The 26,841-nt window shown below is 33.2% G+C and overlaps 1 protein-coding gene across 1 annotated transcript in view; it reads left to right on the forward strand.

Moving 5' to 3' along the window:
• Cul3 (cullin 3) overlaps positions 1-24,357 on the forward strand; it is a 51,593-nt gene extending 27,236 nt beyond the window's left edge. Inside the window, exons 6-19 of the mRNA XM_089252623.1 lie at positions 1,686-1,865; positions 2,571-2,619; positions 2,864-3,012; positions 3,786-3,962; positions 4,303-4,473; positions 11,746-11,853; positions 12,642-12,766; positions 13,124-13,379; positions 15,897-16,014; positions 16,315-16,383; positions 17,953-18,024; positions 20,303-20,373; positions 21,167-21,273; positions 23,742-24,357. Coding sequence (XP_089108749.1) covers positions 1,686-1,865; positions 2,571-2,619; positions 2,864-3,012; positions 3,786-3,962; positions 4,303-4,473; positions 11,746-11,853; positions 12,642-12,766; positions 13,124-13,379; positions 15,897-16,014; positions 16,315-16,383; positions 17,953-18,024; positions 20,303-20,373; positions 21,167-21,273; positions 23,742-23,766 — 1,677 coding nt within the window. The 3' untranslated portion in view covers positions 23,767-24,357. The remainder of the gene's footprint in view (positions 1-1,685; positions 1,866-2,570; positions 2,620-2,863; positions 3,013-3,785; positions 3,963-4,302; positions 4,474-11,745; positions 11,854-12,641; positions 12,767-13,123; positions 13,380-15,896; positions 16,015-16,314; positions 16,384-17,952; positions 18,025-20,302; positions 20,374-21,166; positions 21,274-23,741) is intronic.
• Positions 24,358-26,841: the final 2,484 nt, after the last annotated feature.

A 26,841-nucleotide genomic window follows, 5' to 3' on the forward strand; every position in this document is an offset into this window, starting at 1 on the left:
GCTTCAGGAACTCCCTGTATGAAGTCTTGTCATGAAGAGGATGTGTCTTAGTGGTTGAAAATTGATAGTAATGATGCAGAGAGGATATCATTTTTTTGATGATGGAGAAATAATTATGAAAGTGAACGATCAAGTTGATCAGGATGACTGTGAAAGTGATGAAGATGAACCAACGGCAGATGTAATAATGCACAGTGAGACAGAACAGTGTTTCACAAAATGTCTCGCGTGGTTAGAATTGCAGCCTAACGCTTATCTACTTCAATTTTTAATGTTGAAACTATTACAGGATGAAATAGAAAAATGTCATATAAGCAAGTTGAAGCAATTAAAGATTCATTTTTTTTCTTTTGTGATACACTGCCTTTTTTTTCATTTACTTTTCAAAATAAGTCGGTTAAATGTAATTATTTTAAGATTTTTGTGTTGCTGAATTGCAATTTATTCCTTTACATTATGAAATTAGTTTCAACATCAATTTTCTGAATTTTTCACTTTTCCGGACACCCTTTGTCCCGATGTGTTTGGATAATCGATGTTTCTACTGTAATTCACAAACTAGTTTTATTCAGGACAAAAAAACAGTGTTTTTATTAAATTCATTGTCCTGGCTATATATATTTTTTAATGAGAAATATGTAATTGAAAATTATTTTCATTTTACCATGTATTTCAGTTCAGAGACATCTATTATTTCTGAAAATCACATGTTTTCAACATGCTGGGTTTTTGATCAGTGTTGCAAAAGATGTAAAAATGTTCTTTCTTTTGGCATTAGGTAACCAGCAGGAAGGTGTTTGATCAAAAGTTAAGGAGGGGGGAAGTAAAAAAACCCAAATTTCTTGATTGAAACATGAAGCTGCAGTAATTTCATCTAAAGATTTTGCTTTGAGAATGCAACTTGTGCTCTAGCAAAACAGACAAATTAGAAATCTGTTGTCCCTATAAAATTGATGAAAAGGAGCCAGAAACACAAATTAAAGTGCAATTAACACAAATATTGTTCAGAGTATTGGTTGTTAGTGCTTGTCCAAGTTGAAAATGATCTACCGAAATAGATGGAACGCGTTGCAATTGTCAAGCAATATCAAACTAAGTGCTGAAACAGGCAAAATGCTAAGTCGGATTTGCCTATCTATTAACATGGCTACATTTGAATTAATTTTTAACAAACTTCTTTGCTGGCTATATTTCATTTATTGGCATGTAAAGAAGTGTCTTCAAGAATTTTTTTTAGATTTTATTGACTTTTTTAAATAATTTTTTTTTTAATGGTTTGTCCAATTCCATAGAATGACATCTACAACCCTTACAGATAATGTGCAATACTGGTGAGGGAATGCTAGAGAGACCCATGAGGGGTTTTTAGCTTTAGTTCTACATTTTTTTCCTTATGTTTGCGCATGTCTCGGAAGCCAAATTGTTAGGAAAGCAAATAAAGGAATTTTTCCTCTGCAGCTATCTTTAACAAAAACTTCTTCAGTAATTTAGATTTATGTCACTTAGAAAATTTTAGTGCTGTGTATAGAAAAATTTCAGCCAAGTTCTATCTAACTGTAAATGAATTTTTTTTATCCGTTTGGAAAATAAGGATAGCTTAGTTGAAAATGATGGATTCCAATTAATTGCAGTTGCTTAGAAGAAGAGGGGAATTCAATGATAGTGATGGTTTTTTTTCCTTGCAGCTGGAAAGCCAAAAGTTTCTTGCAGAGAACAGTGCCTCAGTCTACATCAAGAAAGTTGAGCTGAGGATCAATGAAGAAGCTGAACGTGCCAAACATTATTTAGATGAATCTACAGAAGAGTTGATTGTTAAAGTTGTTGAAGAAGAACTCATCAGCAAGCATATGAAGACCATTGTCGAGGTAGATATTTTTGAAAACAAATTTATTCTTCCATTATGAAGCATTGTTTAAATATGGAGAAAGATAAGTTACTTGTTGTGCTGATTAAAGTCTTTTAAATAGGCTTTACATGTTTCATTGAATTTATTTTATCAGCTGAGAAGTGATAATACACATATTTCTAATGTCAACTATGAAATGAGGTGTCCAAAAAATCAGCTATGTTGAATTTATTTTAATTTGGGTTTTAGAGTAACAACTCTGCTCAAAAATAATTTTTGTAATGCTAAGGTCTTTTTATTATAGAAGGGCTAATCTACATGGGAATCCCTAGAATTAGTGGAAATTAGGCTTATATTCTTTATGTATCTTAATTCTTTATTATATTCTGTGGTTCATAATTATCAAAAAAAATCTTGCTGCTATTCATTACCTTGGCTCTTAGTTTTTCGAAATTGTAACAGTGGCCCAAAAATAAGGCTGTGTAGTTCATTTCATACTATTGTCACTAGTTTGTAATTTGTCTACAAATCAGACATTTTTGGGAAAAGTTCTCATGTCAGAAAAACAAGTGAATGAAAAATAATTGATAAGAGATATAGAAAATATATAAGAAAAGGCACATTAAAGCAACATAATTAAAACTCATTTCAAAATTGATATCAAGTCCTGAAGATTTCTGACTTCAAATTGTTGAAAAAATTGTTTTATTTTTAATTTTCGTAGATGGAGAATTCTGGTGTTGTCCACATGCTTAAAAACCAAAAGACAGATGGTAAATTATTTTTCTTCATGTATATGAGAATTTTCTATTTTGTTCATGGATGGATATGTGAATTACATGGAAATGTAAATAAAACATTTTAATAGTATTTTTGATCCAATTTAGGCCTGTGTTGGAAAATCAGTTACATCTCAATATTTATATATTAAGAGTAAAATACTTTTTGTAGAATAATAAAACCATTGGCTTAGTAAATGCTTAGTGTATGTTTATTATGTATGTTTCATTTTTTCAGACTTGGCTTGCATGTATAAATTATTCAGCCGTGTTCATGATGGTTTGAAGACTATGGTTGAATGTGTGAGTTCGTATCTTCGAGAGCAAGGCAAAGCCTTAGTAACTGAGGATGAAGGAGGAAAAGGAGATGCTCTAACATTTGTAAAAGTATATATTTTAATAGGCATTTGAAAACTTTTCTGAATTAAAACATAGATTTTTTTATTAATCACTGAAAATTATTTAGAATGTATTAGCAAACCCGACAAGGATGCTATTTCATTACTAGCACAAAAACATTGTACAGTGAGACTCTGGCATAACATGTATCATTTTTTAGCTTGCCTATGACTCTGATTTTTGAATGTCGCTGCTGGTATAAGCAACAAATTAAGCCTACTCGCTATAAATAATAGTTTGACTTTTTGTTCTTTCACCCACTACAGAATTTTTTCTCTGATCACCCTCCCCCAACTCAAGTGAACCCATAGGATCCTATGTTACACCTGTAGCTTTTATTGCCCCTCTACTACACCATTCCATTACCCCCCCCCCCCGGGCAATATTGTCCACTTCGGGAAACACTGCTATAAGTCACCCCACTTATGAAATCATTTCTATTCTTTCCCAAGTAGTGTTTCTTTATTCCAAAATCCCACTGTAATGGGATTTTATATATAACGTATATACTCTATTGTTAGCTGAGTTCTTTTGTTAAAAAATTTAGGTTTATATTGGCGGGGGGGGGGGGGGACAGCTTATATATAGGTCAGTTTTTTAGAGTGAAAACCTCTTTGGTGGTCCTGAATTGTGGTGGGGGAAGGGGTCTACTTATATATGAGTATTTCCAGTATAATGGTCCATTGTACAATTATGTAAACTTTTATTTTCTCTCTGTTACATAAAAATACTATAGCTATATTATTCTTATTAATCAATAGAGTCTGTTGGATCTGAAGGACAGGTTTGATCATTTCCTGTTTCATTCCTTTGGTGGAGATAGATTCTTCAAGCAGATGATAGCGAGTGACTTTGAATATTTCCTAAACCTTAACCCTAAGTCACCCGAATATCTTTCATTGTTCATTGACGACAAATTGAAAAAAGGTGTCAAAGGAGTGAGTATAAGTGTGATCTTTGATTATGTTAATGCTTTGCTGCAAACAAATATTTTAATTCATTCATACTTTTTTGTAAAAATGTGTTATGCTAATCTTTTCCAGTGTTCAGGGAATTGCATCTTGAGGAATGTAGAATAAATCATTGATACTTTCGTAACCTTTGTAAATAAACTTTTAAACTGCATATTGTATGTGAAGACGTGTATGTTGAGTTTATATTGCTGTGTTCAAGTTTTAATGTTTTATATAAATAGTTGAATTAAAAATTAATCTTTTATTCAATGTTATATTTTTTTTTCTATAAAGTTTATTTTCACTTTAATATGATTTGTTTTAGATGACAGAACAAGAAATAGAACAGGTTCTGGATAAAACCATGGTACTGTTTAGATACCTCCAAGAGAAAGATGTTTTTGAACGTTACTATAAGCAACATCTTGCTAAGAGGTTACTCTTAAATAAGAGTGTTTCTGATGATTCCGAAAAGAACATGATATCCAAGCTAAAGGTTTGTAAAACTATTTTTGAGATGCTAGAATCCAATGTCAAATGTGTAAACAGAACTTGCTTTCTGAAATTAAATATTGCTAAATGTCTAAAATCCTTGAAATATGAAATGATTACACATTTAATAAGATGATTTTAAGAGAAGGAACTCATTCATGGATTTGAATCCTATCTTTTATTCATATGTCTATTGGGTAGGGAAATCTGTGGTTCATGATTTTTTTTATAGTGATATGATTACAAATGTTAATGGGGGAAAAAGATTTTTGAGCAACTTCTTAAATCATTTATCATACCATGGAATACAAGTATAATATGCACTACGTATCACTTAAAACATAGTTTCCCAAACTCTTTGTTCCATCATCCCTTCTTCAAAAAAAATATTTTTCTCATCCTCCCCTCCAACTAAAACAAACATAGGATCCCATATTATACATGGACAACCTATCCCTCCCGATCATTTTATTGCTCCCAGGGGCAATATTTCCCACTTTGGGAAACTACCTTATATTGACATTTCACATCAGAAAATTATGTTAACTCAGTTTCTCAACTTTTTTTTTAATTTTAATCATTTTTTTAGCTTTTTGCCTGTTTTTACCTTTATTTTTATGTATTGTTCTATACACATATTGTCCCCCTCATGCCAGAAGTATAAATGTGCAAATTTTCACTTTTTGGATTTATCAGCTGGTTGGATCTCATATTTTGCTATCTAAGTTTTTCCAGAAACATAACATGAATGTTTAACCCCTATTGAAATCTGCGTTGCAAAGCATTTTAGGAAAAATGATACTTATAAAGTAACGTGGGTGGAGTAAACATTCAAACGTCATTTCCAGAGTTTTGGAAATTTCCACATTCATGCTTCTGGCATGAGGGGAATGATAATATATTGCAATACATGAGAATCACAGATTGAAACTTTTTTGCCACACTTTTTTAGCATTCAGTTAAAAAAATTTCATGTTGAAATAAGTAAAGAAAAATTTTAAAAAAAATCATGATTCAGCCAAATTCTCATTTTGTTATAAAAGTCCCAAGAAAGTAGAACATATATAAATAACTATGCTTATAATAAGAGCAAGCATTCACAGAAGTAAAGAGCAAAACAGGCAAGATATTTGAATAATTATTAATGCGAAAGCGTAAACTTTATTTTAGACTTGAAAATTTTAGAAAACGCATTAACCAAAAATCAAATACAAAATCTGAAACCACTATAGGCAAATTGCCAATCATAGGCAATAGTTAAATTCAAGATATACAGAAGACTGGATGTTGTGAAGATATTTATTATTTGAGATGTTAAATTTTTTTAAGGAAGGAAAAAAACTCATCTCTGCCTCTACCGGGAGTCGAACCCGGGTCCCTCGATTGCCGGACGAGTGCTCTGACCACTAAGCTACAGAGGAGATAGAGATTTTCCTTCGCTAGAGCGTATATATGCCGAACGGAACCGTGTAATGGACGGTGAAACCGATCAGCTAATAGCTCATGGACGACGAGCCACCAGAGGGCTATATATATATGACATGAATGTCGCTCTCCACTTGTCAATACAAGATATACAGAAGACTGGATGTTGTGAAGATATTTATTATTTGAGATGTTAAATTTTTTTAAGGAAGGAAAAAAACTCATCTCTGCCTCTACCGGGAGTCGAACCCGGGTCCCTCGATTGCCGGACGAGTGCTCTGACCACTAAGCTACAGAGGAGATAGAGATTTTCCTTCGCTAGAGCGTATATATGCCGAACTGAACCGTGCAATGGACGGTGAAACCGATCAGCTAATAGCTCATGGACGACGAGCCACCAGAGGGCTATATATATGACATGGCTCGTCGTCCATGAGCTATTAGCTGATCGGTTTCACCGTCCATTGCACGGTTCCGTTCGGCATATATACGCTCTAGCGAAGGAAAATCTCTATCTCCTCTGTAGCTTAGTGGTCAGAGCACTCGTCCGGCAATCGAGGGACCCGGGTTCGACTCCCGGTAGAGGCAGAGATGAGTTTTTTTTCCTTCCTTAAAAAAATTTAACATCTCAAATAATAAATATCTTCACAACATCCAGTCTTCTGTATATCTTGTATTGACAAGTGGAGAGCGACATTCATGTCATAATAGTTAAATTGTTGGAAATAAAAAAATGTTCAATATTTTATGGTTTTTCAGTTTAGTTGTACAAGCTCAAATATATGTTCAGGCATCTCCAAAATTAAGCTAATGAGGTTAAGTATAACTTATATCACCAATTAATGGAGTTTTTTTTCACATTCCAATCTCTGAAAAAAATTGTTATTTCATAAACAAGCTCACTCGGCTGACTCCCCATATATTTTGGATAGTGTTTGGTCAATCAAGCTATTTGTTGAAAATAGTTCCTCTGATCTTGCAAAAAGATCCATCCTCTCTTGCGTTTTGGAGTTTTCACTTTGGTCCATATTGAGTTGATGTTATTACTTCTGTTAGTATATGTAAATATTCCACAGCAGTAGAGGTTTTTTTTAGAGAGAAAGAAAAGACTGTTCTGCATGCAAATAGCAAGCCCAAAAGGGAAACCATATTGCCTCCCTGTTGCTCTTTGCTGCAAAATTCTTCAAATCATGAACCAGTAATATCTGTTGGGATGTGGTTTATTTGTGATTTTTATTTTATTTTTTTGGCATCTGTCTGATAGATGCGAGGAGATGTAGCCAAAACAGCAGAGCTGGATCCCATCATTTATATGGCATTTAGCTAATAACTTACTGGACATTTGCAGTTTTTTTCTGCGATTTCCCAACTTGCATAAAGGTGCAGGCTTTCCTTATATAAGACTAATGTATGTGACAAAATTCCAATCCATACATTCATCTATACATGCATTTCAACATAGCATTGTTTCAAATCTAAAAGTTAATGACTATGCATACAAAACACGCATCTACAAACACTTTTTTGAAATCGTTGCCTAAGATGTGTAGTTGTAGTTCAAACATGGTTCTTGGTTTCAATGTCTAGGTCAGTGAGGGGCAAACTTTTTTAGGAGCGGGCCAAAAAAACAAAATTTTTGGTGGATCGCACATATTTAGACATTGATTCCTAATTGGATTTTTTATGATTAGAAATCAAGTACAGGAATGTGTTGTATACTTAAAGGTTGCCACAGTTTCATTGCAAATGATGGACAGTGGTTTATCCTTTACAACTTTGAAAAATTAACTATTTAATAAATTTTTGCATATTCATTCCATGTTCTCCATGTTTTCATGTGCAAAAGTTTTTAAATCAATTTCTATTAAATCCTTTTAACTACATTTTCCATATGCGAAAAATAATATCCTTCCCTTTAACACTTAGGATGTGGAAATAGCTGCTCTCGGTGCAGCTGAGTAAAAAAAATTCCTTTTTTTCAGTTGACTTTTTTGTGAAAAATAGATGGCAATCAAATTCAGACTTGTGAGTTGAATATAATCCCAAAAAAAAGTGTTTCAACAGAGAATCTGCATTTGAACCCACAATCCAGGGTTGGTAGAAAAAGCAACAAAAAACCAGGGTTTTTGGGTTTTTAAGCATTAAAAACGATAAAATTTCTGAAAAATCATTCAAACTTCTAATAATTAATTAAAATAAAATGTTTATCAATTTAATTAACACAATTCCTATATTAATTAATTTAATTAACACAATTCCCATATTAATTAATCTACAAATATTTCTTATATTTTAACAAAAATCCACTTATGCAATTTAATTATTTTTTTGCTTAACTCAATGAATTACTTTGTTTGAAAATTTTTAATGTTATTATTAACAATGTAATATAAGGGTTTTTCTCCAGTTACTTTCAGTATACTTAATTAGGAAGCTATTTTGCTAAAACTGTGATAAAATTAGGTGAATATAATGTACACTGCTGGCCACCCAAATTGCAACACCAAGAAAGACAAGAGATATCGCAACAATATTTATTTTGTAGATAACATGTTGACCAAGCATCATATAATTAAATTTATAGACTTCTGTGAAGTGTGGTTCCTGCCAAAATCAGTAGCCAGAGTAGCCGCCATTGTTGGAGATCACCGCTGCCACACGCCTCGGCATTGATTCAAAGAGACTTTGGATGTGTTCTTGGGGTATAGCAGACCAAGCAGCTTCCACGCGTTGCCAAAGTTGATCTGGTGTGGCAGCTGGGGATGTAATCTGGGTCAATTGTTGAGCAACCATGGACCACATGTTTTCTATCGGCGAAAGATCCGGAGAGCGAGCTGGCCAGGGAAGCAATTCAATCTGGCGATTGACGAAGAACCTTTGGACAATGCGTGCCATGTGTGGTCGCGCATTATCCTGTTGAAATATGGCTGTGGGCAAGCCCTGAAGGTAAGGAAGGACAACTGGCTCCAACACCTCGGAGATGTAGCGCTGGCTTTTTAAAGTACCGGCAATGTGTACTAGAGGAGTGCGAGAGTGATATCCAATACCGCCCCATACCATAATACCCGGTGCAGGACCAGTGTGGCGGTGCATAATGCAGCTGTTCAGCATCCTCTCTCCACGGTGTCTCCAGACTCGAATCCGACCATCGTGGTGTTGCAAACAGAAGCGTGACTCGTCAGTAAAGACAATTTCATTCCATTGTATCGTCCACATCCTTCTTTCATCGCACCATTGGCGGCGGAGACATCTGTGGTTCTGCGTCAAGGGTAGACGAAGCAATGGACGTCTTGCGGACAGACCACTCTGCTGTAAACGGTGTCGAATGGTACGCGCAGACACTGGATGATGCGGTACAGACTGAATGTGCTGTGCTATGGTTCGTGATGTGGCTGAGCGATCCTTCACTGCCATACGCACAATACGCCTGTCATCACGTGAAGTGGTGCACTGAGGTGGATGCGATCGAACACGTCGGTCCGTCGTACCCTCCTGCATCTAACGATCACATATCCGCATTACAGTTGTTTGGTTTCATCCAACACGACTGCCGATTTCCCTGAAAGATAATCCACAATCTCGGTAGGCCACTATCCTTCCTCTGTCGAACTCGGATACTTGATCAAAAGATGATCGCTGTTTTCTACGAGGCATAATTGATCGTGTTTTTGAAAAAACCACAAGAAAAACACAATTGCCGTACTTCAAATCGTCGAAATCTCCAAGCCTTAAATAGCGCTTTGAAGTGGCGCCACAGGCGCGCGTGATGTGCATCTGCGCTGAAATTCTAATCATTTGTATATCTTACCTCCGCTAATGCATGTTGTAAATTTCATATTATTTGCATGCTTCCTTCAGGGTGTTGCATTTACGGTGGCCAGCAGTGTATTTAATGAATGCAGGTTAATTAGCAACAATTTACAATACAGGGTGATTATAACTAAAGTTTTGATTTCAAAACACTTTAAAAAAAGAACCATCATCAGAATGACTTCAAAATTTACATGAATATTCCTGAAGCAATAGAATTTTAAATGGCAAAGGGGGAAAAATATTTAAAAATGTAAAACTAACGACACTACTCATCCAACACGGGGGAAATTTGCTCCCAGAATGGAAATGACAGCCAGTCAGGACAAAATGGTAACTTAATTAGCATTGCATGATTTCATAATTCATGGAAACATTACAAAAATAAAGTAATTGAACAAATAAAATTACAGCTTATTTAAGAAATGTTGTTGTCCACTGTGTTCTGGCTATGAGGTGAAAGCCCAAAAAATGCTTGTTCAACAACAGAGTATGTCATGGTCATGACATGGATGTGCTTGCAATTCGACCACTACACATAACATTTTTGGGTATTCCCAAAGCCAAAAGTTGCAAGGGTTAAGGTCAAATGAACTGACGACCAAGTGTCATGTCATCCTTGTCATATTGTTAAAATGGTCCTTCAGTAGCTGCTTTGCTGGTATTGCAATCTGAATCTTGTTAAAAGTTGTACTATCCACACACTGATGTTGTTGAAGTGCCGAAATGATGTGGTTACATAAAATGGTATCCTGCTGGCCAAGTACAGCATCATCTACTTGCACATTTTTCACTTTTTTTCTTTTCTTTTGCCAAAGAAATTTTCATTGCTTCAGGAGTATCCATGTAAATTTTTAAGTCATTCTAACCAGTAGTTCAAAACTTAAAATTCTAATCACCCTGTATATAGCCGATTACTTTTTCGTAAATCTGTTACTGCTATACTGTAGAACCTTGATTAACTGGGCTTAATGGTGAAAGTATAAAAAAAATTATTGAATATATTAAGACTGGGTGATATACAGTATGAGTTGTGGTGGTACTTATGGGAAAGGAAATGAAAATGTCTTTGGGGTAATGTAACTACTAGTATGAGTCTTTGTCCTTTAGGGACAGCTGATGTCTTTATTGGATTATAAGACCACCTGTGTGTGCCCCTAGCATGATGGTGTCACTACTGTTGCTGCTTCTTTGTGAAGGAAAAACAAAAAAAAACCTGTGAGATAATGCACTACTACATTTAGATGTGTAATGCAATCCTTATTCATGAATTTGCTAAAAATAGAGCATCAGAATATAGCCAAAGGTTAGAAAATGCAGTAAGAATGAGAAATTCTGGTTTCTGTATATTACTTTATATGAAAAAAATATATGCATTTAGGCCACTTTTATTAGACTTTTTGGAAAAAACTACTTATAACCACCTTATACCGTTTAAAGATATACCATCATAATGTCCCCAAAAATATAAAATGTAAGAATAAAAAATTTTCTTGGCTAATAATGAACCAATATGATATTTTTCAAGGAAAAAAATTATAAACCAAACAACCCTGCCACAATCATAGACAAAATTGTGATTGGGGGTAGGCAAGCACTCTACCACTGCTCAACAATGTACACCCATCCAATTCAGTACAAGCAAACCTGTTGGAAAATAGTGAAATTAATTCAAAAAAACTAGAATATATTCATGTGTGTGTGTGTTTACACCATCTTTACATCTAGCATAGTCATTTTAAGAATTTCATCTTAAAAAAAACTTGTAGTCATCCCCTGATGATTAAGCACACTACTATGCAGATTATCTCTGAATGATGGGGGTTAAACCCTCAGCACTCTGAGGGTTAAATGAATTTTTTAAAACACAAAGTGAAAATTTCCGTACTATTATTTTGAAATCTGCAGCGGGTTGCAGCTTGCCTATCACTAGTTTAGGCAATATCATTTAATATTTTGGAATCATTTTTATTAGTTGCTGATATATTTTAAATATATTTATCAAACCTAGCCTCATACACATCAAAAAACTTTTTTTTAGACTGAATGTGGCTGTCAGTTCACGTCAAAATTAGAAGGGATGTTCAAAGATATGTCTGTCTCTAATACAATGATGGAAGAATTCAAATCACACATTCAGATAAGTGGTGTAAGTATATACTATTTTCTATCAATTAATTTTCTATCAATTCATAAGTTGATTGAAATTTACATTGTACAAGAAAATGTGGTTTTTTTTAAGGACCAGTGAATCCGTTATACTAGGCATGATTTACACAAGGTTCTTCAACCTTTTGCCAGTCACAAGCACCATCTATGCTTATTTCTAAAAAATAATGCCATCTGGCAAGTGTTGAGATATGCTAAAAAATTTTAAAAATTCTTGATCCTATAATGCGGGGAGAGGGTTAATTATCAATACTCTCAAAATTAGCAACTATCGTTAAGCACTCTTCAGTGCTTTCTTGGTTTGGTGAGTTTTTCCTTACTTTTCCTTTTATGTCACTGGTCTTCAATTCTGTGCCTGCCATGCTTTTCCTTGGTATCCGGAAGGGACTAACAAGTTGTTGCTAACAACTGCTACTTCATTAACTACTACATCTGATATGTTGTAGTTAATAAAGTAGTCTTTTTTTTTTTCTTTTTTTTTGGAAATAAATTTGGACGTTTGGCTGTGCTGTCTTTGCAACAAGTTACTGTACATGCTTTCCTAGGCACATAAAATTTGGAACCACTGCTTTAATCATATTGTTTGGTAGTAAAAAGATGTGTTAAATTAATGCATTTAAGACCTATCTCACATTTTATACATCAAATCACCTTACTTATATAGTTTCTTCATCACTTCATTCTTCTAATTCTGTAAATTTTGGTATTTAGGATATCATTTCTGTGAAATAATTGCTAACAATTAAGCTTGTTTTGATGTTTTTTTAGGCCAACCTGTACAGTGTAGATTTGAATGTGAGAGTTCTCACCACCGGTTTTTGGCCTACGCAAGCAGCTACACCAAAGTGTAATATTCCTACAGCTGCTCGCAATGCTTTTGAAGCTTTTAAAAGGTAAAATTAAATCACATTTTGATCTTTTTTCCTGAAAAAAAAAACCATATCTAATTGCTGCTTTAAGCATAGTCACTTGCATTATTTTCAATGTAAATCATCCTTTATAATTTTGAAATATGTTTACGGTAATCTAATCAATAACTGCCTGGGTGCATTTAGCATTCACCATGTGTGTTTAGCTTTACTTTTTTTAGCCACACTTTGGCAGACCATCGTTTGAAAATGAAGTTTCTGGAGACATTTTCAAGCATAATCTTTTAGCATCAAGCATAGGATTTCTTGATGTATGAATTACAATATTTATGCACACTGCTCTTTCTGTTTACAAATACAACTATTTCATCTATTATGCAGGTTCTATCTGGCTAAACATTCTGGCAGACAGCTCACTCTGCAGCCACAGCTTGGTTCAGTTGATTTGAATGCTGTTTTTTATGGGCCTCGAAAGGAAGAAGGGGAGTCGTCAAAAGAACCAGTTGTCAATAATATGATTGTTGAGCGTAGTCCAGCGGCCAGTTCAACCTCTCCACGGAAGCACATCATTCAAGTCTCTACCTATCAGATGTGTGTTTTGATGCTTTTTAGCACTCGGGAAAGGATGACATACGAGGCAAGTAACTCAATGACATTATGTGTTGTAGGCAACTTGTATCTTTGATTTAAACCATAGTTTCCCAAACTTTTTTGTTCCATCGCCCCCTTCATTAGAATTTTTTCATTTCAACGCCCCCAACTCAAGTGAATCCATAGGATCCTGTGTTAAATCTAGCTTTTATCGCCCCCCCCCCCCCTACGGACCATTCCATCATCCACCTGGGGCTATATTGCCCACTTTGGAAAACACTAATTTAAACCTAAGCTTATGAGCTTTTTTTTTCCTGCATCAACCAACATTTTTGTTTCAAGGTTTTTATGAAAAAAAAATGTAAGTTTTGAATCTATGATATAAAAAAATCAAGTGTATAACCATTTAATATTGATTTATAAAATCACAGTTTAGTTTCTGCTTAAGCTATGATTATATTGTTTCTTGTATCACCTCAATTGGCATTTTCCTTCAATGAAGTATACAATTTTTAGGGAAATATTGAATAAGCTTGCCGGAGCAAATATGGTGCTTTTCATTTTCTATCCGACCATTGACAGATCATTGTACTATATACACTACAATCTTGTGGCATAATGCCACACTCCCTCAACCCACCAAAAAATTTGAGAGGCATGCAAAAAGGGTCAGTAAAATTCTAAGAGACAGCCATGGATATAAATAGGGGGAATATACCATATTTATCCAACTGCAATATGATCCCCAATATTTGGGTGAATAAAGGGTAAGCATCATAATAAATGAGTAAGATTTAATCTTATGCATAAGACTATTCCCTCATTTTGGAAACATAGAAAAGAAAGCAAATTCAGGAATAAAACCTTGTTTAATTTCAGTTGGAATTTAGTGCACAGTATGTGTTAGCAAATATACAGGGTGTCCTGTAATTGTTAATGGTGGGGCCTTTGTCTCATCTACCATCCATTGTAGAGGTATGATTCCAATTTAAAAAATGTTCAAAAGGCATTCAAAAATTATCCTGTGCCGGTTTTGAGAGTGAAAATATAGCTAAACAACATAAAAAGTCAAAATTTTTATATGGTCCCGTTGTCCTCTAACATCCAATTAGAAAGTTGTTGCCCTGAATCTCTCGAGGCCAACAGAAAAAAATTCCATGTTTCTGAGAGTAATAATCGCTAAGATATTTAAATTCAAACATCGAAGAAAAGTTATGAAAGAATAGCAAAAACTAATAGACAGTGCTCCTTTCCTTTATTTATGCTGTTCTTTCCCAACTTTTTTCTGATTTTGAATTCAAATATCTCAGCAAATTTTGACCTTGAAAACTTGAAATTTTCTGTTGGCCTCAAGAAAGACGAGGGCAGCAACTTTCCAATTGGAAGTTGGGGAACTGAAAAAATTTTGATTTCTTTTATTTTGTTTCACTCTCAAAACTTATACATGGTAATTTTTTAATGTCTTTTGAGCATTTTCTAAGTTGAAACAATATCTTTGATGACATACAGACTGCATTAGCATTTACAGCACACCCTGTATATGTACAGTAAAACCTGCCTAAGATGAATACTATATGAGACACAAACAAAAGATAGTGTCATTGATTATTAGTACTTTGATGTGTATCTTTATAAAATTGAAAATTATTGCAGTCTCTTGACATTTTGCTTCATACAAGACACTATCTCAAAAATATGTAAAGAAATTCAGAGGCATAAATATGCATGCCTGTAAAAAAAGAAAATAGTTATTGATGGATAACAAATCTTCTTTTAACCCTTTAAGCGACAATCAGAAATCACTGGAACCCTCCCCCTTCAAAATATCTTATCATTTTTTTATGAAGTAGGCTTTTTTCTGATTTTCAGCAAGTGCAAACTGGAGGTATAGGGAAAAATTTTTTATTGAGCAATCAACTTTGCAAAATACCTGGACTTGTTATTGCTAAAATAAGAGGCTTTTCTGGAGGTGAGATATCTAGTCAGTGCTGCTTAAAGGGTTAAAATTTGTTTTCTCCCCATAAATTTAAAAAACTGATTCAAGTCATTTTACTATGAAAGCAATGAGGTTATCTTGGAGCTCTGTGAAACGTTGTTTACTCTTCCGCGATAGCTATCTCCAGGTCATGTATGATCAATAGAGGCACTAACCTAGCTTCCATTCGTTTACAGTCTCTTTCCAATATGTTTGATCTGATTTGACTCAGATTTTTTTAAAATTTTGTGATGAATGTATCTCAGATGCATAAACATTTTTATAACTTCATGGTGAATATATTATTTTGTGTTTGAGACATCAGAATATATGTTTGAATGGAGCATTGGTTTTTTCCTTGTTTCCTTCTTTTAATTTTATCCTTTTTTTAAAAATAATTCTGCTTCAATGGATGTTTCATTAAAAAATTTGTAGAGAATTTTTAAGTAGTAATTAGTTTAATTAATGTCTTAAAAATAAAGTTTTAAACATACTGCTCATGAATTGAATAATCAACAGTTTCAAAAATCATAATTATTAATGCTTCCATTTTGAAATTATGTATGTCTCCTTTTTATCCCATTATAGGAAATATCGAGTGAGACAGATATTCCTGATAAGGATTTAATCCGTGCCCTCCAGTCACTGGCTATGGGAAAATCCAGCCAACGAATCCTCATAAAATCACCAAAGACCAAAGAGATTGGTAAGAAATCAAATTTTTCTGGTATTCTTTGTTTTTGTCATGCCTTTGATTTCTGGCTTTGATTTTTTTTGATGGATTTTGATCATGCTTGGGAGAAATACAATTTTTCTAGTTTTGTTGCTAACTAAAATCATTAAATATTCACATTACATATTGATAAATACATAATTTTTTTTTAGAATTTTAATCATCTTGGTTGTACGCATTTAAATTAAAAATTGCTTTAACACTGGTTATTCAATTTCTTCCTTTTTTTTATCTTTATTATTAGCATAACTATGTTATTCTTTATTTTTTCAGAGAAGTCACATTGTTTCATAGTGAATGATTCTTTTACCTCTCGACTTCACAGAGTGAAAATTCAAGCAGGTCTAATCATTATTTGTTCCACTTCCAGTTTTATATTTTCATGCGTTGTTTTTGATTTGCTTTTCTTTTTATAAAAATCAAATTGCTTTTAATGAAGTTGGAAAGAGCTAAAAAAATAATAATTACATGTAGTTATCTCGTGAATTAAACTGGTAAAAAAGTATTTAGTGATATGTGAAAAAAAGAAATGACAATACATTTAGGTTCTTTCAGTGTTATATTAGAAACACGTTTTCAAATGTTTATCTACTTGTATTTTTTATTGTCTATTGTGAATCTGGGATGAATTATTAGAATGAATGCAGGATTTTTTATGCATCGTGTTATAAATTTATTTGTGCTTTACATTAATTTCATAGTTTTTATTTTGTGAACATGCGATTAAAACACACAATTTTTCAAATGTTATTTGTGCCCTAAAATTATTGAGCATATAATATTCTTAGTCTACATTTGTTTTTCTGAGTAGGGTTACATTTTCTATGGGAGGAAAACATTGGTTGTGTAGATATAGGCCAGATTAGAAGATAGTGTTTGAAGGTTAACATAGAATGTACAACATGCCTTTAACCAGTCATGTGGCTATGACAACATGGTAGAATACAGGAAAATTAATGGGCGAGATCACTGGTTATAGGCTTGAAAATAACTGGTGAAAACTTTCACTTATGTGCAATCAAAAGTTCTTACTGGAGCGAATCATTCTTACTTCAATGATTCATGTTCAAGAAAAACATATATGGCTCCATGCTTTCCTTAAGAAAACTTTAATAGCCTATCAATTAAAATTCTTAATTTCAATTTTTTTTATAATCATTGCTCATTGCAATAAAAAAATCAAATGAATATAAAGTTTCATAAAGTATTGTAATGTTTTATTTAAAATCTGTCACTCCAAAGATTACTTTGCATTGAGTACTATAAAAAATAATCTTTTAATGTCTTCTTTCTCTCACTAAGCATTCTTAAATTCAGCTCCATGGTGCTGATGAATGAAAGTTTATGATTTTTTTCATGGTCTTGCAATTAAAACGTCTTGCAAACTTTTTTTCTGATCTTCCCCTTTTCAGGAGAAATAAAAATTCCTATTCTACCCCATTTCCTGGCTAAGCCAAAGCTGTATCCGCAGCTTCTATACCTTTCCCCTCAAAAAAGAACATATCACTCATTTTGGGAAAAACACAAGTCTAGTGTTTATGTTTATAACACAGAGCTCTCATTAAGTACTGCAGCATTCTTTGAACAAAGTTTGTGGCAAAATACATTTTATTTACAGGTCATTTTACTGCACCTAATTTTTTAAATCAATTTATTAAATCATAACTTCATAACCCAAAACTTAGTTAATCAAGGTTCAACTGTATATGGAACAAGAGAAATATGAAAATTGAACAATATAAGTTGAATTATAGATGCTCCACACACTATTTAACTTGATTTTCAAAAATTTGAAGAAAAATACTTGTTTTACAAAAACTGGTTTCAATTAAAATTTTACACATTGTTGCATTTACTTATCTTGTATGATCATGCTGACATTTTTGTAATTTTTTTTTTTTTTTGCAACAGTTGCAGCAAAAGGCGAGTCTGAACCAGAGAGAAAAGAAACGAGGAGTAAAGTGGATGAAGACAGGAAGCATGAATATCCTTTAATTTGCTTTGTTTCTCCCTTCCTCCCTAATTCCATACTGCAGATTATTTTGTGATAGATTCCCATATAATTTGTTCTAGAAGCTGTGTTAAATGGGTAAGGAAAACTAAATTTTATTATTATTTTTCTTTTTTATATTTTATTACTTTTCAACACAATTTGTAGGCTCATACAGTTGAGTATACTAAATTTATTTACAGGAAAGGAATAGGAAATTACATTGGTTTTTTTTTTTTTTGTAAAACTGTGCCTACAAAGCAACACCCACTGCATGAACGACATCGCAAATACTACTTTGTTCTTACTTCCCTTGTTCTACTACTTCCCTTGATCTCGTACTCTACTCGCGGTCAGCCTTGACCATTACAGGTGGTTTGTTTTTTTTAAAAGGCTTACTTGAGCAAAAGGCTTGCAATTTGTTCTTAATACATTAACACTAGGACTGACATTTCTTTCTACATAGAAGGATGATACCGGTCAAAATGACCAGAAGTTTCACTGTAAAACCTTGGTTGTTATAAGTTTTTTTTCATGTTTAAATGCAGATATGCGTGTAGGTAAGCATTCAAATGTAAAAACTAATGTGATAATGACTAATGTAAAAATGTGAAAACTAAAAAGTTTTCAAATAAATTATATTTTCAACCTCTTCACGCCAAAGGCACATATCTACCTACTTTTTAATTGTTTTGAATGATTCTTTTTTCAAGTTAAGACTTGACATGTGTGTAAGGGTACCTAGTTAAGTTAATTATTTTCCCTTTTCTTTTTAAAGGCAATTTTATCATACAATAAGCACAAATCATTCGGAAAAAAAATTAATGGGCAGTGGCTCAGGTTTGAAAAGTATAATACCTACCCAAAAGTTCCTCGTTGCTGGTAAAAAAAAAATAGTTAAAATAACTAACTAGTAAACAAATATTTACATTCTAAACATTATAATTGTGATTGTATTTGCACATCACACTTTCTACACTTTTTAATACCTTCATTATGTTAGAAACACATTTTCAGCGTACAGACTTTTCGCGCATTGAAAATTTATAGCATGTTTGTTTATTGCGTAGTGCGGCCTGACATCGCTGTCTTTTTCCTGGTACCATGGCACTTTTTAGCAAAATTCTGATTGTTGAGCAAATAAGGGGGGGGGGGTCTAAGCTTTTTAGCTGATTTCAACAGCAAAAAAATTAACTTTCCCACTCTTTTTTTTTTTTTTTTTTAATCAGCCAAGTATTTCTTGACGCTAAGTTGAATGTTCTAGAAAATGCACTTCGGCAAATGGATGATATGTGCATGGAATGCTTTAGAGTTCTGTTCAACAATATACTTTGTTTCATTGTAGAGCTCGATGGTTTCAGAAAAATTTTTCTCACTTTGAGAATATATATTTTAATATGTTATACAAATACAAAGCCACAACAGGCAAAATGCCCAACAGGGTGGCTGAGAAAAAGTTAAAAGTAGAATATTTCCCTTTATCTTACCCAAAAAACACTAAATGTAACGTCACATGTGTAAGCTCGTCAAACGTGTCTCATATAAACGTTCTTTTCAATCTTTTATTGTTATACCTAAATAACTTAGTATTATTCTGCTTCAGTATTTCAGCAAGTATTGATGAAGAAAAACTATCGTGCTCAAATTTCTCTCTACTAGCCTTCAGATAAGATTCAATGATTTGCATTAGGCAGTATAATATTTAAGCATTTTAGGAAAAGTCATAAAATTGCGACTTCTCAACGATCTGGTTCATCATGAAAATCAAGTGAGAAGATTGAAAACGGTCGAAATGACGGCCGTGGTTTTTCTAGTGTCGAGTCAGTGGTTCCCAAACCTTTCTCACTTGTTACTTCCTTGCCCAATTTATGATTCATCTCCGCAGCTCCCCAGAATAATTTAATAAATGCTTTCACTTATAAAAGAATCTCTTCAAAACATAAATAGGCACACATGAATATTTTCTGCTCATTGCAACGTTACTGAGAAGGTTGACGATGCCCCCTAAAAGCCACAACGCACACTTTGAGAAACACTTTACCAGTCCACATTAAGCTCTAATTGTAACATTTTTTGCACCCACTTCATTTGAGCAAAGGAAGATTAATTGGAATACTTTTTTAATCATTCAATTGATATAATCAGAAATATTAGAAGTCTAGTCTTTACTTTCATAACCTGCTATAGCCTGCAGGAATGATGAAGTATAATGTTTAATGTTCAGAATACCTTTTGTTTTAGACCATAGTTTGTCTTTCTTAACTATTCTCAAGATTGAAGCTGCTATAGTCCGAATAATGAAGGCTAGGAAACGCATGAGCCACAATGTCTTAGTAGCTGAGGTAATTGATTTCTTTTAATTTGCAATAATTTTATTTTCTATGATACAATGAAGGGAATACAAGATAATCAAATATTACATTAAATTCATTGTAATAATGTACTTTGGTTTTTAAAAAAAGGTTGGTCGCGTATCCCATCTTTTCATCAGCCATTTTGAGAAGTCAAAATAGAATGAAAAGTCACAGTTCAATGTAGATTAAGATACATTATTTAAGGTACGGTACATTCCATAGATCCCTTGAGAAAGTCTTTCATCCAAACTATGAATCTGGTCAACTGACAAAGAACTGAAGAAAGGGGGATTTGTTTTACCTTGCATTTGGCTCCATTATAGAAAGGACATAGTGAATCAATTACGGAAATAGGGAGGGGGGGGGGTACATCTTCTGACATCACATTGTAGTCTTTATGGTTGTTAACAATAACTTAAAGGTTAAAAAAAATTCTGGTCCAACCTAAGCTTTAAAATGTGCAAAACAATATATATTTTATGATATAAACCAAAATCTGGATAATTATAAATGAAATTTTCCGTGTTATGATATAGGTCTGTTCTGTACTTTGCAAATTATATAACAATACTCAAATGATGATAATGTGATTCCAATAAGCAGCATTAAATTGTTTCTTTTGTTCTTTCACTTTTACAAGTCTTTTCTTTTAGTCATAATCCCCCTATGTGATAATTTTGGCTATGAAATTCATATACAACTTTTTTTTTTTATTATTCAATAAGAAATTTTGATAAATTATTATTGAAAAATTATTTTTCCTTATTTAATTCTGCAACAGGTCACGGAGCAACTTAAGTCGAGGTTCTATCCAAGTCCAGTTATTATCAAGAAGAGGATCGAAGGATTAATAGAAAGAGAATATTTAGCGAGAACGCCAGAGGACAGGTAATGGATGATTTTTAATTTTATTAAAGATTTTTTTTTATATCATAATGTGTAGTTTTTATTCAATACAGTGTTTCTGAGAAAATATTTCAACATGACACATTTATTAATTATAAACATTTTCTAATAATCAAATACTTCATGTATCTTTCATTAAGAATGATGCTATACTTGCACTCTTTTTTAACTATTTGAATTGGTATTATTTTATTAGTTATATGAGTTAGTCCAGTGTTTCTTAACCTTTCTTTGCCCATGTCACCTGTCCAACCATATTTTCTTCTCATGGGTGTTCAGACATAAGACCCTCTCTACTTATTGGTTTCTCAGTAAATTTATAATAAACAAAATTTTTCATAAGTAAAGTCAGTCTCCGGACCCTTAGACAGTCAGTTTTCCTCTTGAGGGATTTCTATGTTTCAATTTCATGGATTCCCCACACAAAGTGATGCTTTTGTGCTCCATACTTAGCTGGAAGTAACAGCTTATGCATTTGCATATTGAGTCTCAAATCATGTCAGATCCAGGCTTCATATATATATGAGGCCCTTGGCCATGTCGGATTTGCAAATGCATTAAGATGGTCCTGGTTCTACTGCAAGTTCTGGTGGATTCTGAAAATAGTCTCACTTTTTCTCATGTTTCCCTTAAAAGTTTTATTTCTTCACATCTGAATTTTTTATGCAGTTCTCTGTAGGTTCCCCCCTTCCCAACCCAAAATGTCCCACAACTGCAAAAAGACTGTTTTCGGGTTGTGATTTTTTAGTTTCCAGTGTTAGTCTAAAAGAGTCAAGCGAAATGAAATTGTGCTTTTAGGATATCCTCTATCATCAGTTTGCTCCAGAGAGCAATCATCATCAATTTGCGCCTGTAGTTTGGCAATAATCATAAAATATAGTTCTTAATCTTCCACTGATCAGATTGATTTTAAATTCATATCTATTTTAACCCTTTCTGCGGCTTCACAGAAACTCCCTATAAAATGTCTTTTTTAATGAAGCAGGCTTTTTTCCGATTTTCAACAAGTGCAAAGTGAGGGATGTAGGGAAAAGTGTTCCCACATTAAGAAATAAACTTTACACAATATCTGGGCTTGTCAATGCTAAAATGTAAAGTTTTCAAGAAAGCAAGGTATCTCATCAATGCCGCTTAGATACTCTGTAGCAGCTGAAAACTTTGAGAGCAGTCTCAGAAAAATTCCTGTTTTCTCCAGAAACTGGTTGCTTTTAACTTAAGTCTTAACATAATTGTCTTTAATATAATTATGTTGCCTTCCTTTTTTATGATACTTTCTGGTGGGGAAAGGAGAATTTGTCTTAAAGCTTCAGAATGTTTTGTGGCAGTATTTCGCATCTGCAATACAGTTTTGATATGTCATCGTTCTTTTTTACCTGTCTAAAATTTACTGAATGTTCCGGGGATATTGCAGCCATTTTATAGGTTGCAGTTGATTGTCAACATTCCAGCAAAAAATACAATGGATCAACTGAAAATGTCAGTTTGCTTGAAGACAACCAATCAATTTTTCTCAAGCTACTTGCAAAATCTTGCATATACAGGCTGTCCCAAATATCTCTACAACCATTGACTTTAAAAATATACTTTCACTTACAAAAAGTTTTTGAATGACCTTCAGTTACTCAAAATGCCCTAAATTTCCCAAGGGTAATATATGGACCCTATGAGCTAAAACCTCTGATCGGTAAAATATTAATAGAGCACTGAGAAGTCATTTATGAAAAATTACATACCGTATTTTTAAATGTAATAGTAATGGAGATATTTGATTTCGAAGTTTTCAGCATTTGTTGCCAATAATTGAGAGTAGTTCACAAATTCAAGGTGTAAAAATTCTGTAATTGTCAAAAAAACATAATTGTTATTTATTGTGAATAAAAAAATAAAATGGTTGAATTCTCTCATTCATGTGCAGTCCTTACAAATGGCAACTTTTGAGCTAATGAAAACTTGCCAACACAGTAATAAGTGTCAAAACATAATGATTTCATATTTTTGGTATCTCGATAAATATTGCATTTAAAAACATGAAATTCTTTACAAATGACCTTTCAGAGTGGGATATAAGTTCTAGTAATTGGAACTTTTAGCACACTGGGACTGCATAAAAATTTAATTTCTTTATTTTTGGATGTATATGACTCCCCAAACAAAGTAGCTGCAACATCATTTGAAAACTTTTTATAATTAAAATTCCGATTCTAAGGGCAACGGTTGCTGAGATATCTGCTGTGCAAACAATTTGGGACAGCCTGTATGAAAATTTAAATGGAACAGTCCATTGGTTGATTAGTAAGATATTTTATTTCATACAATACGGTTCTGGGACTTTCTTTTCAAAGGTTGCATGTTAATTTTTTTAATAAAAAAAGATAACAATATGTGAGTTGTGCATATTTCTGCAGAAATATCTTTTAGTATCTACAGTTAATTCTTTGTTTCTATTTCAGGAAAATATACACATATGTGGCATGAAGAACTGTACAGTGTATGTGTGCGTGTAATGTATTTGCTATTTGCAACAGAACAAACTCGAGAATAGTAAGAATTTTTGTTGGCAGTAAAAATTGTGTAAAGCAAGCTTTCTTTTTCTTTTGTCTTTTCTTCATAAACTGTTGGGAAAAAACTGAGAGCTTGCTGTAAATAGTTTTACTGTTAAAGAACAGCATCTGGGAGGAAAAAAAGACATGTTAGAGGTACTTCACATGGACGTGGGAGGGGAGAAATATGAATTTCTTGTAAAGTTTTTTTTTGTTTTTTCACCTTTTTTTGACTTATGTTACAGAGACATCTTCACATAAAGAAAAATTTTATCACCTGGAAATTGTGCTCCGTTTGTTTTCTTATAAAAAATGTCACTTATTTTCAGTTTTGTGTGACTATCTCTATTCATATATATACTTACAATAGATTTACAGAGTTGCGTATCATTCATTTGTAAAACTTCCTGTTTTCTGGAACTATAAAATCAGTACGACATTGTTAACTATGCTTTTATAAATTTTGTGTTGTAGCTCCAAAAACAAACAAAAAAAAAGACAGGTATAAAAACATGTAAAATAAAATGTGTTTATATAAAAAGTTATTTTTTATTTATTATACATAATCATTCTTACCAACTACTATGGAATGCCCACAGTTGCTACAGATTTCTACCGTAATGTACAGAATTATGATGATTTGCGGAAAACCACAGAAAGTATTTGTTTTTTATTGGAGATTTCTCTGAATTCTATTATCTTGAGTACAAAATGATTTTACGCAAAGACTGCAAAAAAATTAATATAGAGCTGAATTTGAAATGAAGTGAAGACTTGTTTGACTATCTGCACATCTGCAAGTTGAATTCCCAGGTATATCCTGGTATTAAAAACATCTTAATTTGCTGAATTGAATAGAAAAATGGAGCAGAAGTGTAACAATTTATCAATTTTTTGCAGAAAATTTTTCACAAGTTTTTACAAAGAAAGTGGAACTTTGATGTCGATGATGCCGAAGAGTGATAGGGTCCTGTTCCAAAAAATCAAAGAACTTTCATTGATTCTGTAAGAAATATTCACTGTAAACAGGCCGAAAGCAGAGCAGGAACAATGTCTTGAGAGAAACTATGTCACTCTCCGCTGTTGATACAAAGTATGAAAGTGCCTGTCAAGCAGAAATTGATTTTGTAAAGAAAATTCCCATGCCTCTGCAGAGAATAAACTATAGTCCAGGTTAGTGTCCTACCATTAAGCTATAGAGGGCCATAAACAGATACAGGCTTCTCGAATGGGATGGGGGGGGGGGCAAATCAAGATTATGTGCATAGTGAAGGGGGGATGTCCACCTTCCTCTCCCCCCCCCCCACCTGTGCCGATAATACAATCTTTTCGCTGAACAAAGGGGGTCTTCCCCCTTTCCCTCATATTTGCCTATGAAGGAGTGACATTTTTTTTTTATATTACGCATGCTGGTGGTCCAATTTTCCTTAGAGGCATGTGAATTTTCTTTTGAAAATCCACCTCTGCTTAGTATCCAATCTTTTCTACTTTGTATGAACAGTGAAACCTGACATCGTTTCTCTCTGTATGTCACCAGCCAGGGGTAAGCTAGGGGACTCCGGAGAGATTCTCCAAAATGAAAACGTGAACAATTTATTTTGATTCTTTAATTTTGATTTTACGCAGCTTAAGTAAAAATACATCAAAACTAAAAAATGTCTGAACTCAGTTGAACAGAAACTTACTTTATCATATAATGTAATTTTATCAAATTCTGCATGTACAATAACCAAGATTAAGTTAATATTTATACAGGGGGGTTTCAGAAAGAATCTGTCATATTTCAAATATATTTGTATTCACTTTTAAAAATTAAAAACAAAATGAGTAGTATGTGAAGGTGTAGGTGTAATGTCTACATTTTAGATTATGAGCAATTAATAACTAATGTGTTGTTTATGAAGCTCTGTTGATGAAGTTAAGTCATCAAAGAAAATATTGGGAAGAAGGGAGGTGGCAGTAAAAAAAATTGTGAGGGTTATACCCTGCTGGGTGCTCGCTGTAATTTCTGTAGTTGAAAAACGATTTTGTATATAATATAGCAATGGTGGCTGTGACACAACCATGAAAATGTTATAAATATCCAAAAATTATATAACAAAATCAACTGAAATTATTCTTCCTATGAAAGGAACCTGAAAATATATTTACACTAGGCTCTGTGTTTGAACCCATGATGCCATGGTAACCCTGAGTTTGGTTATCCATTCTGCACCATTAAAATGTGATACACATTCCGTCCTAAAACTTGCCGCTATGTTGATGACACCAGCTGCAGGATCAAAAGCAAAAAGCTAGTGGGTATTTTGAAATTGTATAATAAACCAGTTCTGCTAACGAAATATAAAAAATAATTTGATTTCATTCATCATTAGTTATGATAAATAAACCACATTCATTAACAAAAAAAAGAATGTCCTGGAAAAGGGACACACACACACATGATCACTTGATATGAGGTGGATTATGCTTCAAAAAAGTTCAGGAACCACTGCTCTAAGGAAGAAAATGTCCGTCCTTTGTAGCTTAATTGTAAAGCACTTGCCTGGACTATGAGGACGGTTCAATTCCTCATAGAGACGTGAATTTTCTTTCCAAAATTAATCTGTTCTTGATTTTCAGTTGTTTTTTTTTTATCACAGTCATTAATGCTGACCACCTCTGAATTAATCAAATTTTAATTGGTTAATGGGGGAAATAATAAATGAATCTGATTCCAAAAAATGCATTAAGTTTTAGGCTCTTGGTTATTGCCAATAAATTGATAACAAAATGTATCCTAAGGCCGCTACGTGCTGCTCTGACATGGTGATTCTCACGAATCAGAATTCACCATGTCACGTCATAGTAATGTGTTGCAGCTTTTACGGGCAACCACTTTAGACAAAATAATTTATTTGAATCAAGAGAGTATTTCTAGCAACCAAATATTTTCCTATTATATAGTGATGCCTCGGCTTACGAATTTTCGGCCACCAAAAATTCCTTCGCAATATTTCCACATCAACTG

The sequence above is a fragment of the Pholcus phalangioides genome, unplaced genomic scaffold, assembly GCF_987345545.1.
Source record: "Pholcus phalangioides strain wild (caught in Gottingen) unplaced genomic scaffold, Ppha-v1.0 ptg000030l_1, whole genome shotgun sequence".
Classification (NCBI taxonomy): domain Eukaryota; kingdom Metazoa; phylum Arthropoda; class Arachnida; order Araneae; family Pholcidae; genus Pholcus; species Pholcus phalangioides.